Source organism: Triturus cristatus, chromosome 8 (genome assembly GCF_964204655.1).
Source record: "Triturus cristatus chromosome 8, aTriCri1.1, whole genome shotgun sequence".
Classification (NCBI taxonomy): domain Eukaryota; kingdom Metazoa; phylum Chordata; class Amphibia; order Caudata; family Salamandridae; genus Triturus; species Triturus cristatus.
Genome location: NC_140591.1, coordinates 1,598,791,490 through 1,598,803,691, shown reverse-complemented (window position 1 = coordinate 1,598,803,691; position 12,202 = coordinate 1,598,791,490). Strand labels below are relative to the sequence as shown.

Sequence of the window (12,202 nt, the reverse complement as noted above, 5' to 3'; positions counted from 1 at the left end):
TAGTTAGCTGAACTAACTATAACAGGGGAATTTCAATGGTTTTGTACGAGTAAAAAGTCCAGCTAACTATAACGCCCCTGGAACTATGTTTTTTTCAGTGAATCTCTAAGGTTTTTTAAATGCTAATTCCTAACTATATCGTGCCTGAAACCTATGGTTTTTTCTGTGAATTTCAAAGGTTTTTTAAATGCTAATTTCTAACTATGCCTACAAAGATAGGACATGTGAAGAAAGAAGAAAAAACGCACAGAAAGAAAAAAAAGAAATGCAGAAAGAAGCAACAGAAGTCCTTAAAGACGAAGAAAAGTGCAGGAAGAAGGATAACGTGCAGAAAGAACAAACAGAAGAGCAGAAAGAAGCCTTGTTGCAAAATCATCCTTTATACTCAACTTTTTCAGACAGATACTGGTGGTAACTGAGTCTGACTAACCAGTCCTAGAGCCAGTGCTATGTTAAAAGACACTCAGAATACAGTGAAAACACCTACATACACTAGGGAACACTATCCGTTGGGGTCCCCCTGTGATTAGCATGACCTCCTCTATAAGCCCCTAGTATATAATAGGGCATGGGATTAAAACTACCTCTTAAAACGCGCCACAGGGCGTGTTTGCACACGTCACCTCAGGCCCCATCCCCTCCCTTCACCACGGTGTAAACACGCCCTGTGGCCGTTTTAAATTGGGAGATTAAGTCCCCTTGAATCCTGAGAGTCCCTAGGGTCCAACTAGACCACTAGATACCTCCAGTAAGCACCACAAAGCTGCTTTGCAGAGAGATGTAAAAAGGGGCACGGCCTAGACCACCTCTCTGCAATGCAGCGCAGTGGCGCTTACTGGAAGCACCTCGAGGGCTAGTTGGCCCCCAGGGTCCCTCAGGATTGAAGGGGAATTATTTCCCCAACTTAAAACGCGCCACAGGGCTTGTTTTCACACGTCACCTCAGGCCCCGTCCCCTCCCTTCACCACTCTGTAAACACACCCTATGGCCATTTTTAGTTGGGAGATTAAGTCCCCTTGAATCCTGAGGGTCCCTAGGGTCTAACTAGCCCACTAGGTACCTCTAGTCTAGTAAGCGCCACAGAGCTGCGTTGCATAGATGTGTAAAAAGGGGCGTGGCTTCACGACACCTGTCTGCAACGCAGCTCCCTGGCGCATACTGGAGATACCTGTTGGGCTAGTTGGCACTCAGGGACCCTCAGTATTGAAGGGGAATGAATTCCCCAACTTACAACTGGCCAGGGGCCGCGTTTGCAGAGTGCTGCAAGGAGGGGGCGTGGCCTCCGGCGCGATGCCGGTCTTTTATTTATTTTATTTTTTTAAGAAGGAGGGCTGTGTGGCCCCCCTTCTTTTTCTAATTTATTGGCCATGGGAACCCCATCCCCCAGGGCCGGATGTATGATATTACAACGCGGGTTTTTACCACGCGTGCAGTTACATCGCATGCGTTACAACGCATGCGATGTTACAACGCTATGCCATTAGAACGCAAGTCTTTACATCGACTTGCGCTAGATGGCGTGCTGACATTAAAAAAGTGTAATTTACTATTCCAACTCCAGTCCACTTAACAGTAGGGAAGGTGTTGGGATAGTAAACTACACTATTTGTAATGTTAGCATGCCATCTAACGCAAGTCGATGTACAGACTTGCGTTGTAATGGCATAGCGTTGTAACATCGCATGCGTTGTAACGCATGCGATGTAACTGCACAGTGTGGTAATAACCGCGTTGTAATGGCTGTTCCCCCCCAGGGCCTGCACCCTAATTTCTTTTGTTGAAAAAAATTAATTTGGCGCTCCCAAGTCCTTAATCGGCCCCGGGGACCCCAACCCTCGGGTCATGGCCTTTTTTATTTTTATTCTTTAGGAGGGGGGCAAATCATGGCCACTTATGGCCCCGGGGACCCCATCCCCCGGGGTCGGAATTTGTTTTTTATTATTTAAAAAAAATATATATTTATAGAAACACCTAGGACATGCTGGACAAATCGTATGTACCTATCACCATGACGATTTGCGTGATATTCATTAAAAGGCGACTATGCATACAACGTGGAATGTATTTACACCGCTAGTGAAGCTCTGACGTGTCTGACGCCCTACTGTGCCTAATCCCGGTGCCCCCGCCTGTGAGTACTCTCCAAGTAGACACCCTTGTCGTTTATTTATACAAACATGTGTAGCTATTCACGGGCACATTTAATCCACACGCACACTAAGCCATTTAAAGGGGATTCGACAAAAATTCGACCAAACTATGCAAGGAATCCCCCTCACGGTTAATAAAACACACATCCACCGCCGGATGTGTAATACTTTTTATTTTACTCTCTGGAAAGGAGACAAACCTCACTTGAGAGTCACAGCGTGCTCCTGGCTGAGCCCAATGCTGTGTTACACCCACCAGTGCCCGCCGAGTGCCACACACCTCTGTGTTGTATTCCACCAGCTAGTGCGTATTCTATGACACTCTCTAGCCCATGTGCACTGTAACACCACCCCGTGATTATGTCATGCTACACTTGCCTTCGCACGGGTTATATTGCCTCATCTAACGTGCCTTCCTCGATGCCTATGTTATAATGCACAGCGCTATGCCATACATATTACAATCTGGGATCCATATCTTTGTCACAGTGCATATGCAACGTTACTCTCCCCAGCACATATTTTATATTACAACTTTAGAGACTAGTTAGGTTACACAACACTGCCCTGTGCATATTACACTCCAAGGCGCATAGCACGCGCTAGTGCCTGTGCTATCTTGCGCTCTCCAATGAATCTGTCATTGCGCACAATGTATTGCATATTATATTTCACGCCCCGGTTCATCTTGTATCAAACTTTTTGGTGCATAGTTTATACCATATACTATATCTAGTTTTCATTTTCAATTGTGCTCTCAGGACTATGTTCTATATAACACTGCGTCCACCTACCCTTTTCACGGGCATTACATTTTGCGATGGGGGTGGAGGGTCAGGGGGTGTTTCTGCCAAGTGAGCCATGAGTCACAGTCACAAACGTCCTCTTCTTCCTGAATAAAAGTGAGATTATGATGCATACTTGTTCATATTTTAAGTAGTTCGCACAGACACACATTTTAAAAACAATAAAGTTCCTAATAGCCACCTTCTCTGAAGAGTTAGCTTGCTGCCCCATCCATCTCCTCCCTGTCCTCTGTTGTCTGAATCCATGGACTAGCCTCCTCCCTCCTGCCATGCATGGTCTGATGTGCTGCCACTGCCCTCTATTTCGCATGATGTACCAGTCCATTCCTCCTGCCCTCCATTGCCCAATTCTATGGCCCATCATTGACCTCCTGCTTAGCCTCTGTGCTTAGCTTGGTGCCCCTATTCTCCTTCCCCCTGCCCTCCGATGTCTTTGTGCATGCCCCTGCTCCATCCTTTTTGCCCACCATGTTCCATGGACCTGCCACTCCTATCTACTCTGAGTGTTCTGTTGAGCTGCCACTCCCCTCCCACCTGCCTAGCATTGTCAGATGACTGTAACTTGTCCCTGCCACCTCCACCCTGCCTGTCCACATGTCATGCCCCTATCCCCTTCCTCCTGTCCTTCATGGTCCATTTTACTGCCACACACTTCTGCCCTCTCTGGTCTGTTGTGCTGCAACTGCTCCTCCAGCCTGCCCCGCGCGGTCTGTTGTGAGGCCCCTTCCCCTGAACTCTCTTGTCTGTGCCCAGGTCCTGACCCTCCCTTCTATCCTCCATGGTCCTTTGTGCATGCCCCTGCACCCTCCTTCTTGTCCATCATATCCACTGTGCTGCCACTAACCCTCCCGCTTGCCATGCATGATCTTCTGTGCTACCATGGCCCCTCACACCTTCCCTGTGTGGTCAGCTAGCTGCCCCCCTCCCACCTTCCCTTCATGGTCTGTGTGTATGCCATCATAGTCTCATTGTTGCTCTCCATGGTGTGTCTTGTTTCTAGTGCCCATCCTGCCTGACATCCATGGTATCTAGCTGCTCCTGCCCTGCCCCCTTGCCCCCTGCCCTCTGTTTCCATGTGCAGACCCCTATTCCCTCCCTCCTGGCTTGTCTGTTCCATTGTAATGCCCCAGATCCGTCCCTCCTGCCCTTTATGGTCTGTTATGCTGCAGCTGTCTCTCCTGTCTGTCCATTATGGTCAGCTAGCTACCATTGCCTCTTCCCCTCTGTTCTCTCTTGTCCATGTGCATGGTCCTGTCCCCTCCCTATTGCTTTCTATGGATTGTTATGCTGCACTCCCGTCCCGCATGCCCTGTGTGGTGTAGTGTGCTGCTGCAAACCCTGATGCCTGCCCTGTAGGGTCAGTTTGGTGCACCTCTCCATGTCCCTCCTCTCCTCTGTTATACGAGTCCATGTCCCTACCCCAATTCCTCCTGCCTACCATGATCCAATGTACCATACTTGCGAACATTTTGAACTTGGTAAGAGGGAGATTTTGAAAATAAACTGGGGTATTGATTTTCCCCTTTGAGTTACATTGAAAAAGTGGAGATTGTAGACAGGAGGCAGGTCAAATAAAGCCTATTTGAGCTTAAAAACATTGGACGTTTCCTGGCTGAAACGGGTCTGTTGGCATGTATGGTTGTACTACCACTGCCTCTTCCTTCTGCCCACAATGGTCTAATATATTGCCACAGCCTCTCTTGCCAGTCCTGTATTGTTGGTTTGTTGCCCCTGCCCCCCTTTCCACTGCCCTCCATAGTCTGTTGTGCTGCCACTGCCCTTCCTGCTTGCCCAGTGTGGTCAAATTGTTGCCTCTGCACTCTCCTACCTGCCTTCAATTTTCAGAGTCCGTGCCCCTGGCCTCTGCCTCTCAACAGTATCCCAATGAACAACTAGATTGCTAACCTTCTATATTGATTACAAAAGTGTGGAACGCCTGACTTCATCTTCATGCACTCAAAACTGTAATACCTAGAGCATTTCCTTTAGTAATTACATATATGAGAGGGTCTTATTTGCATCAAAATTATGGTTAGTGCTCTAAAAAACTAAAATGAGGACATATTTTCTGAGTTTTCAAATAGCGACAAAGAACTTTTAAATTATTTGTAATCTTTATGTTTTTTTATCCAGTTGACCACTTGATTAAATGTTGCACCTAGGGGAGAGGATGTGGTGTTACTTCTAGAGCTGCAGACTTTGCAACTGGGGAACCAGGTTGGAGTTTCTGCTTCAGCTCAACATGCTGTGGTTCTGGTCAAATCACTTAATCTCCCCATGTAAAGCACTCCAATACCTGACAAGTCCGCACTATATAAAACTGCAAATACACACAAAATAAGTGTTTTGCACACTTCTGTCATTGGGCTACATGTGGGCTACATCTGGGTGACATTTGTGCTGCATTTGGGCTCTTTTGTCTCTGGTGGCCATCTTGGGAGATTTATTTGTTATGAAGTTTCCTAATTTCCTCATTTACTGCAGTCTCCTCAGTAGGAAATGCTTTCAGTTTACTCAAGAAGGTATTCAGATATGTCACACATTTGCCATACATTCTGAATGTTAGCACTCTAGTTGCTCATTAGATCATTGTAGTAAAGCTACTGCTCAGCACGGAAGACTGCAGCTGGTATTAAAAGTGCATGTTTCAGTCTGCATATCAGAATTTTTTAATGAAATAGAAGAGGATTTGAGAAGTCACTCAAAATGTGCCCTAATTTTTCTTTCTTCAGCACTAATCATAATTTCTATGGCAAAATGAACCCCCTCATTGTGTTCCTTTTTAAATTAAATGTTTTAAGTGTTACCAGTTTATTCCAATCAAGATGGCTTCAGGTGTGCCATACTTTTGTCATAAGTAACACAGTAAGCGCTCTAATTGTTCTTAAGAACACTCTGGGACATTCTGTCATTGGGCTATACTTGGGCTACATCTGGGTGATATTTGGGCTACATTTGGGCTCTTTTGTCTCTGGTGGCCATCTTGGGAGATTTATTTGTTATGAAGTTTCCTAATTTCCTCATTTACTGCAGTCTCCTCAGTAGGAAATACTTTCAGTTTTTTATTTTCGTTCCATCAAGAAGGCATTCAGATGTGTCACACATTTGCCATAAATTCTGAATGTTAGCACTCTAGTTGCTCATTACATCACTGTAGTAAAGCTACTGCTCACCAGGGAAGTCTGCTGCTGGTATTCAAAGTGCATGTTTCAGTCTGCATGTCAGAATTTTTTTATGAAATAGAAGAGGATTTGAGAAGTCAAAATGTGCCCTAATTTTTCTTTCTGCAGCACTAATCATAATTTCTATGGCAAAATGAACCCCCTCATTTTGTTCCTTTGTAAATTAAATGTTCTAAGTGTTACCACTTTATTCAAATCAAGATGGCTTCAGGTGTGCCATACTTTTGTCATAAGTAAGACTGTTAGCGCTCTAGTTGTTCGTTAGAACACTCTGGGACATTCTGTCATTGGGCTATACTTGGGCTACATCTGGGTGATATTTAAGCTACATTTGGGCTCTTTTGTCTCTGGTGACCATCTTGGGAGATATAATTGTTATGAAGTTTCCTAATTTCCTCATTCACTGCAGTCTCCTCAGTAGGAAATACTTTAAGTGTTTTACTTTGGTTCCATCAAGAAGGCATTCAGATGTGTCACACATTTGCCATAAATTCTGAATGTTAGCACTCTAGTTGCTCATTAGATCACTATAGTAAAGCTACTGCTCACCAGGGAAGTCTGCTGCTGGTATTCAAAGTGCATGTTTCAGTCTGCATGTCAGAATTTGTTTATGAAATAGAAGAGGATTTGAGAAGTCAAAATGTGCCCTAATTGTTCTTGCTGCAGCACTAATCATAATTTCTATGGCAAAATGAACCCCCTCATTTTGTTCCTTTGTAAATTAAATGTTTTAAGTGTTACCACTTTATTCCAATCAAGATGGCTTCAGGTGTGCCATACTTTTGTCATAAGTAAGAATGATAGCGCTCTAGTTGTTCGTTAGAACACTCTGGGACATTCTGTCATTGGGCTATACTTGGGCTACATCTGGGTGATATTTGGGCTACATTTGGGCTCTTTTGTCTCTGGTGGCCATTTTGGGAGACTTATTTGTTATGAAGTTTCCTAATTTCCTCATTTACTACAGTCTCCTCAGTAGGAAATACTTTCAGTTTTTTACTTTGATTCCATCAAGAAGGCATTCAGATGTGTCACACATTTGCCATAAATTCAGAATGTTAGCACTCTAGTTGCTTATTAGATCACTGTAGTAAAGCTACTGCTCACCAGGGAAGTCTGCTGCTGGTATTGAAAGTGCATGTTTCAGTCTGCATGTCAGAATTTTTTAATGAAATAGAAGAGGATTTGAGTAGTCACTCCAAATGTGCCCTAATTTTTCTTTCTGCAGCACTAATAATACTTTCTATGGCAAAATGAACCCCCTCATTTCGTTCCTTTTTAAATTAAATGTTTTAAGAGTTACCACTTTATTCCAATGAAGATGGCTTCAGGTGTGTCATACGTTTGTCATAAGTAGGACTGTTAGCGCTCTAGTTGTTCTGTAGAACACTCTGGGAAGCTGCAGTAGAACACAAAGGAATCAACTGACAGTCTCTGCCCTTGTTGGATGTACATGTTTTACTGAGAATGTCAGACTTCATTCTCACATGACTGAGAAAGATAATGTGAATTTACAGAAAATATGCTCTCAGTTTAGCTTATAGATCACCCTCCAAACCTCTGTGGGAAAAGCATGAGAAAATAGTTTTCTCTCAAACATGATTCATGATATCACAGCAGAAGGCTTTTTCACATGGTAAAATCACCTTAGAACACACCACAATTGCTAAAATGAGTATGGTATCATCAACAAATGATTTACAATGTAACTAAAGTCTTAAAACCTTCTATTAACTGCAATGCTTTTTAATGAGGTGCTATCATGTATATTGGTCCCAAGATGGCTGCCAACACTTCTTGGATGAAGTACTGACAGCCAATCAGACCTCACAATGAGATGTGTGGTTAGTCTCTGCGCAGATATATCTATCTTTTTAACTCTAATTTTCTCAGGAACTACTGAATGGATTTACACCATTTAAGCAAAAGGCATGAGTCTGAACTGAGGACTACCTCTTTGCCAAATTTGGTGTTATTCCGTTCAGCAGTTCGGGCTGTAGCTGTGTCAACAGGTCCTATGGGAAAATGCATAGGGAAAACGTGTTTTGGGACCCCCCTTTTTTCTCGGCCCCCGCTTGACGAATCACCGTGAAATTTTTAGGATAGGAGCGGACCGGAGCTGGCCAAAAGTTTGGAAAATTTCGCGAAGATTCGTCAATCGGCACCAACGTTATTCCAAATAGAATGCTGCGGATTTCCTATGGAAAAAAGGTCCTAACTATAACTACCTACTGGCGACTGCCAGTAGGTAATATATATATATATATTCACTGAAAAAACCAAAGGTCACAGGGGCGTTATAGTTATATAGTGATGTAATATGTGACGTCATCAGCAGTGCATTGCGGGTGCGCTAATTATTGTTAGCTGAACTAACTATAACAGGGGAATTTCTAGGGTTTTGTACGAGGGAAATGTCCAGCTAACTATAACGCCCCTGAAACCTATGGTTTTTTCAGTGAATTTCTAAGGTTTTTTAAATGCCAATTCCTAACTATAACGCCCCTGAAACCTTTGGTTTTTTCAGTGAATTTCAAAGGTTTTTTAAATGCTAATTCCTATCTATAACTTATCTCTGAAGATATCATGAAAAGCATTTTTTTTTAAAAGTAGGGTGCACATTAGTTTTGTGGAAAAGCATCTTTGTGATTGGTGAAGAAAAAGCAGTTTCAACATGGAGTACATATCAAACGATAACATTTGCTCAGATCAACCACACCTGCTACTTGCATTTGGAAGGCACTGTTCGAACTTAAAACAATCGTCAACTTTTAACCTGCACGTGTCGTTAAGTATTCAAGAAAATGTTACAAAAAAATATCGTTAAGTTGTTTAAAAAATTTGAACTTTTAACCTGAACGTGTTGTAGAGTGTTCTAGAAAGTGTGTTGATAGAATACGTTGCAATTCTGACTTTTATGTGTTGTTGAATATTAAAAAAACGGTTTATATGGAAAATTAAAAAGAAACCAATAGAGAAGTTTTGAAACCTAAAAGAATCAAGGAAGTATTCTAATTTATTCTTTACATGTATTTATGTGTGCAGCAACAAAATTATAGACACAACAGCACTAGGAAGAGGAAGAAGCAGGGAGTGGGGGGAGGGGGGGAGATGGGCAGAATGGCACACATGCACAATTAAGTACAACACACATATAGACTAACAATGGCCAAAATGAAACACACCAACAAGCAGCACAAGTCACACAACCCGCCAACATCACACCACTGAACGAGCATAGAAGTGAAAACCACGCTGCATTCATACAGGATGTGTACAAAGGCCAGTCGTTGGTGTTGTGGGATGTCTGCGAACGTGGTCATCATGGATGAGATGCCCAGCATGTGGCACATGGTCGAGTTCACTGTGTGTTATGTTGCCAAACGGCTGCACCTCCCTCCCACGAGCCCCCACACTTTTGTACGGTGCGCTGTTGTATCTCGTGCACTCGTACGGCACACCATTGTAATGCCTATTTGCGCATGTCCTGCTACATTCCAACTACAACATCACAGTGCCGTTTGGAGGTGGTGCATGCCAGTTTACAACATCAACTGCTGCGGCTCTTGTAGCAGGCCACGCCAGAACACAGAGACACACTTACCGCACTTCCTGTACACGGACATGTCCGAGACACCCCATTCCCCTTGCCGGATAAGCACACACCAGCACTGACCTGTGAATCCCAGACCAGCACACGCCAGTTGTGAATGCAGGAGGATGCGTGCGTAGCTACACATCCAGGCTCACTACCAACGCTGAGGTGACAGCACACTGTGATGTTGCAGGTCTCGTGCCTATCATGCTAAGACAATGACCACAGGGACACACTTACTAAGATGTGGGTTTGGGGGTCATTGGCGGTCCTGGAGTTGTTGAGATGAGTCTTCTGGCCCTCATGGGTATCCCTGTATCATGCTCATTGACTCTATGGTACCTGTGGGTGTTCTGGTGTGGCTCTTGGCTGTGTTCCCTTTCATGGTGCAGGTAGTTGTCCTGCTTATGTCAGGATCCCTAATGTGAGTTCCAAAATGAAGCGCAAGGAATTAAGTTCTATGGGCGCTTCAGTCTTGAATGGGTTTCAATGGTCGAGTTTGTGGCATGCCCGCATTTCCAAGATGGCCACGCAGACGCTGGGGTCAGCGGTCTAGTTGCTAACAGATCTAGAGGGAGACGATGTGACGCGCGCGCACCTGAGGTAGTGCGCACTTCACCAAGATTTTTCCTCAGAGAAGACGTGCTAGAGAGAGTTCCCAGTTCTGAAGAGAATACTTAGTCGAAGAAGTTTTCCAGAGTGACGCAAGAGAGTTGTGTCGATACTTACCGAAGAGAACAGAAAAAGCCACAGAGTCCGTAGAGGCAACTTACTGAGAGTAGAGTTCGGAGTTTTCCTCGTCGGTCCAGGAAACGAGATACGACTTCAACAGCGCCTGAAGAGAAGACGGAAGAATGCTAAGTGAATTATTGATAGATAATCTAAGGTCACATAAATGATAAGTAGTGTTGGGTGACGCAATAAGTAAAGACTTACCAGGGACAGCAGAGAACAGTATACCGAGTCCTGGAAGGAAAAGAAGTATAATGCAATTTTACTGAAGAGGTTAATAAGGGAAAAAAGGTTTTAAAGACTATAAGAACAGCCAACTAAGAAAGTAAGGAGTAAGACTTACCTGAGCCAAAAACAATTCGCAGTAACCATAGGAGAGGAAGCAACTGGAGAAGTTAAAGCACAAAGAATCATCTAGAAGTCAACAGTTAATAGTATAGCTAGAAGCAAGAAAAGGAAAGAAGAGAAACCACGAGAAGAAAGATTGATGGTAGGTCAAAAGAGAGAGTTAAAAGATATTAAGACTACAAGATAAATAGGTATAATAAAAGAATATATGTTTTACAGATAATTAGTGACAAGAAAGAAGAAAAAAGGCAGAATTGAACAAGAAGAGAGGCACAGAGTTCAGGATACTTGGGTAGGTAGGAAATACCATTAGAGAAAAGAAGAAAAGAGACAGCATAGAGTAGAGGAGGAACAATAATGTAATGTTGTGTGCTTAGTTACCTCAGGAATCTTCAGTAGCAGAGAGATAGCTGAAGAAGAATTCCAGATAGGAAAACCAGAAGGTCCAGAACCAGTCTCTTCTCTCGTTTGTTATTTTATCCAATTCCCCCTTCCCCCTTGCTGATCAGTTAGAGCCAAAGACTTATCTTGGGGCTGAGTGATTAGTAGTGGGAGTCGGGAAGCTAGCAGCTTCTGTTCCTGTGCAAGACAACGGCAACCAGCGGGAAGCTGAAGGTGAGCCTTGACAGAGTGAAGTGCCCACGTATTAATCTTGCACCCGAACAGAAAAGAAAATGGTTGAGGGAATAAATTTACAGACTTTAGGGTCAGTCCTAGAGGCGATACAAAAGGAATTGGTAGGAGTTAAGGAAGAGAATCAAAGTCTAAGGCAGGAGGTCATGAATTCTAGGAAAGAGACGGCAGAATTAGCACAGAGGATAAGACAACCGTATTCAACTGGAAGGGAGGGTCCCACCACTTCAATCAATCAATCAAATGATCTTTATTCGGATATGTTAGAAACATCCATAAAAGTACATAAAAATTATTTCATATATTCTCATACAAAAGTGCAGAGTCAAAGTGTAAATGTGCAAAGGATACTTCAAAAGCTGACAGGCCAGGTCCAGTTTGTTCACATCAGAAGCTCAATAAATACATCTTTAAAATTTATAAAAAGATCATCCCAATGGATAATTAAAAAGTTAAAATATATGTTCAACACGTATTGTCGTACACCTGAAGAACAGGAATGCAACATACAGATAATATACAAGCCGTTATACAAAAATCTAAAATAATGGGCATAATTCAAATCGTATTCATTGAGGCACGAGAGCGGACAGCAGTTTGGAGAAAATGACTGACTCTATAAATTACATCCTCATTGCTTAGTGTCCGCAAAGTTCTAAAGGCCTCTTTAAAGTCTGTCAGGGCATTGACTTTAAAATAAGGGATGAGAAAATATTTAGTATATTTTTTATAAAAACCACAAAACAGTGTAAAATG

The 12,202-nt window shown here is 43.3% G+C and overlaps 1 protein-coding gene across 1 annotated transcript in view; it reads right to left on the bottom strand.

Moving 5' to 3' along the window:
* Window positions 1–12,202, bottom strand: part of LOC146806288 (olfactory receptor 56A4-like) — a 64,039-nt gene that overhangs the window by 34,794 nt on the left and 17,043 nt on the right. Inside the window, exons 5-6 of the mRNA XM_085623934.1 lie at window positions 10,809–10,851; window positions 10,670–10,699 (exon numbers count right to left, since the gene is read on the bottom strand). Of these exons, the coding sequence (XP_085480060.1) occupies window positions 10,670–10,699; window positions 10,809–10,851 (73 nt within the window). The remainder of the gene's footprint in view (window positions 1–10,669; window positions 10,700–10,808; window positions 10,852–12,202) is intronic.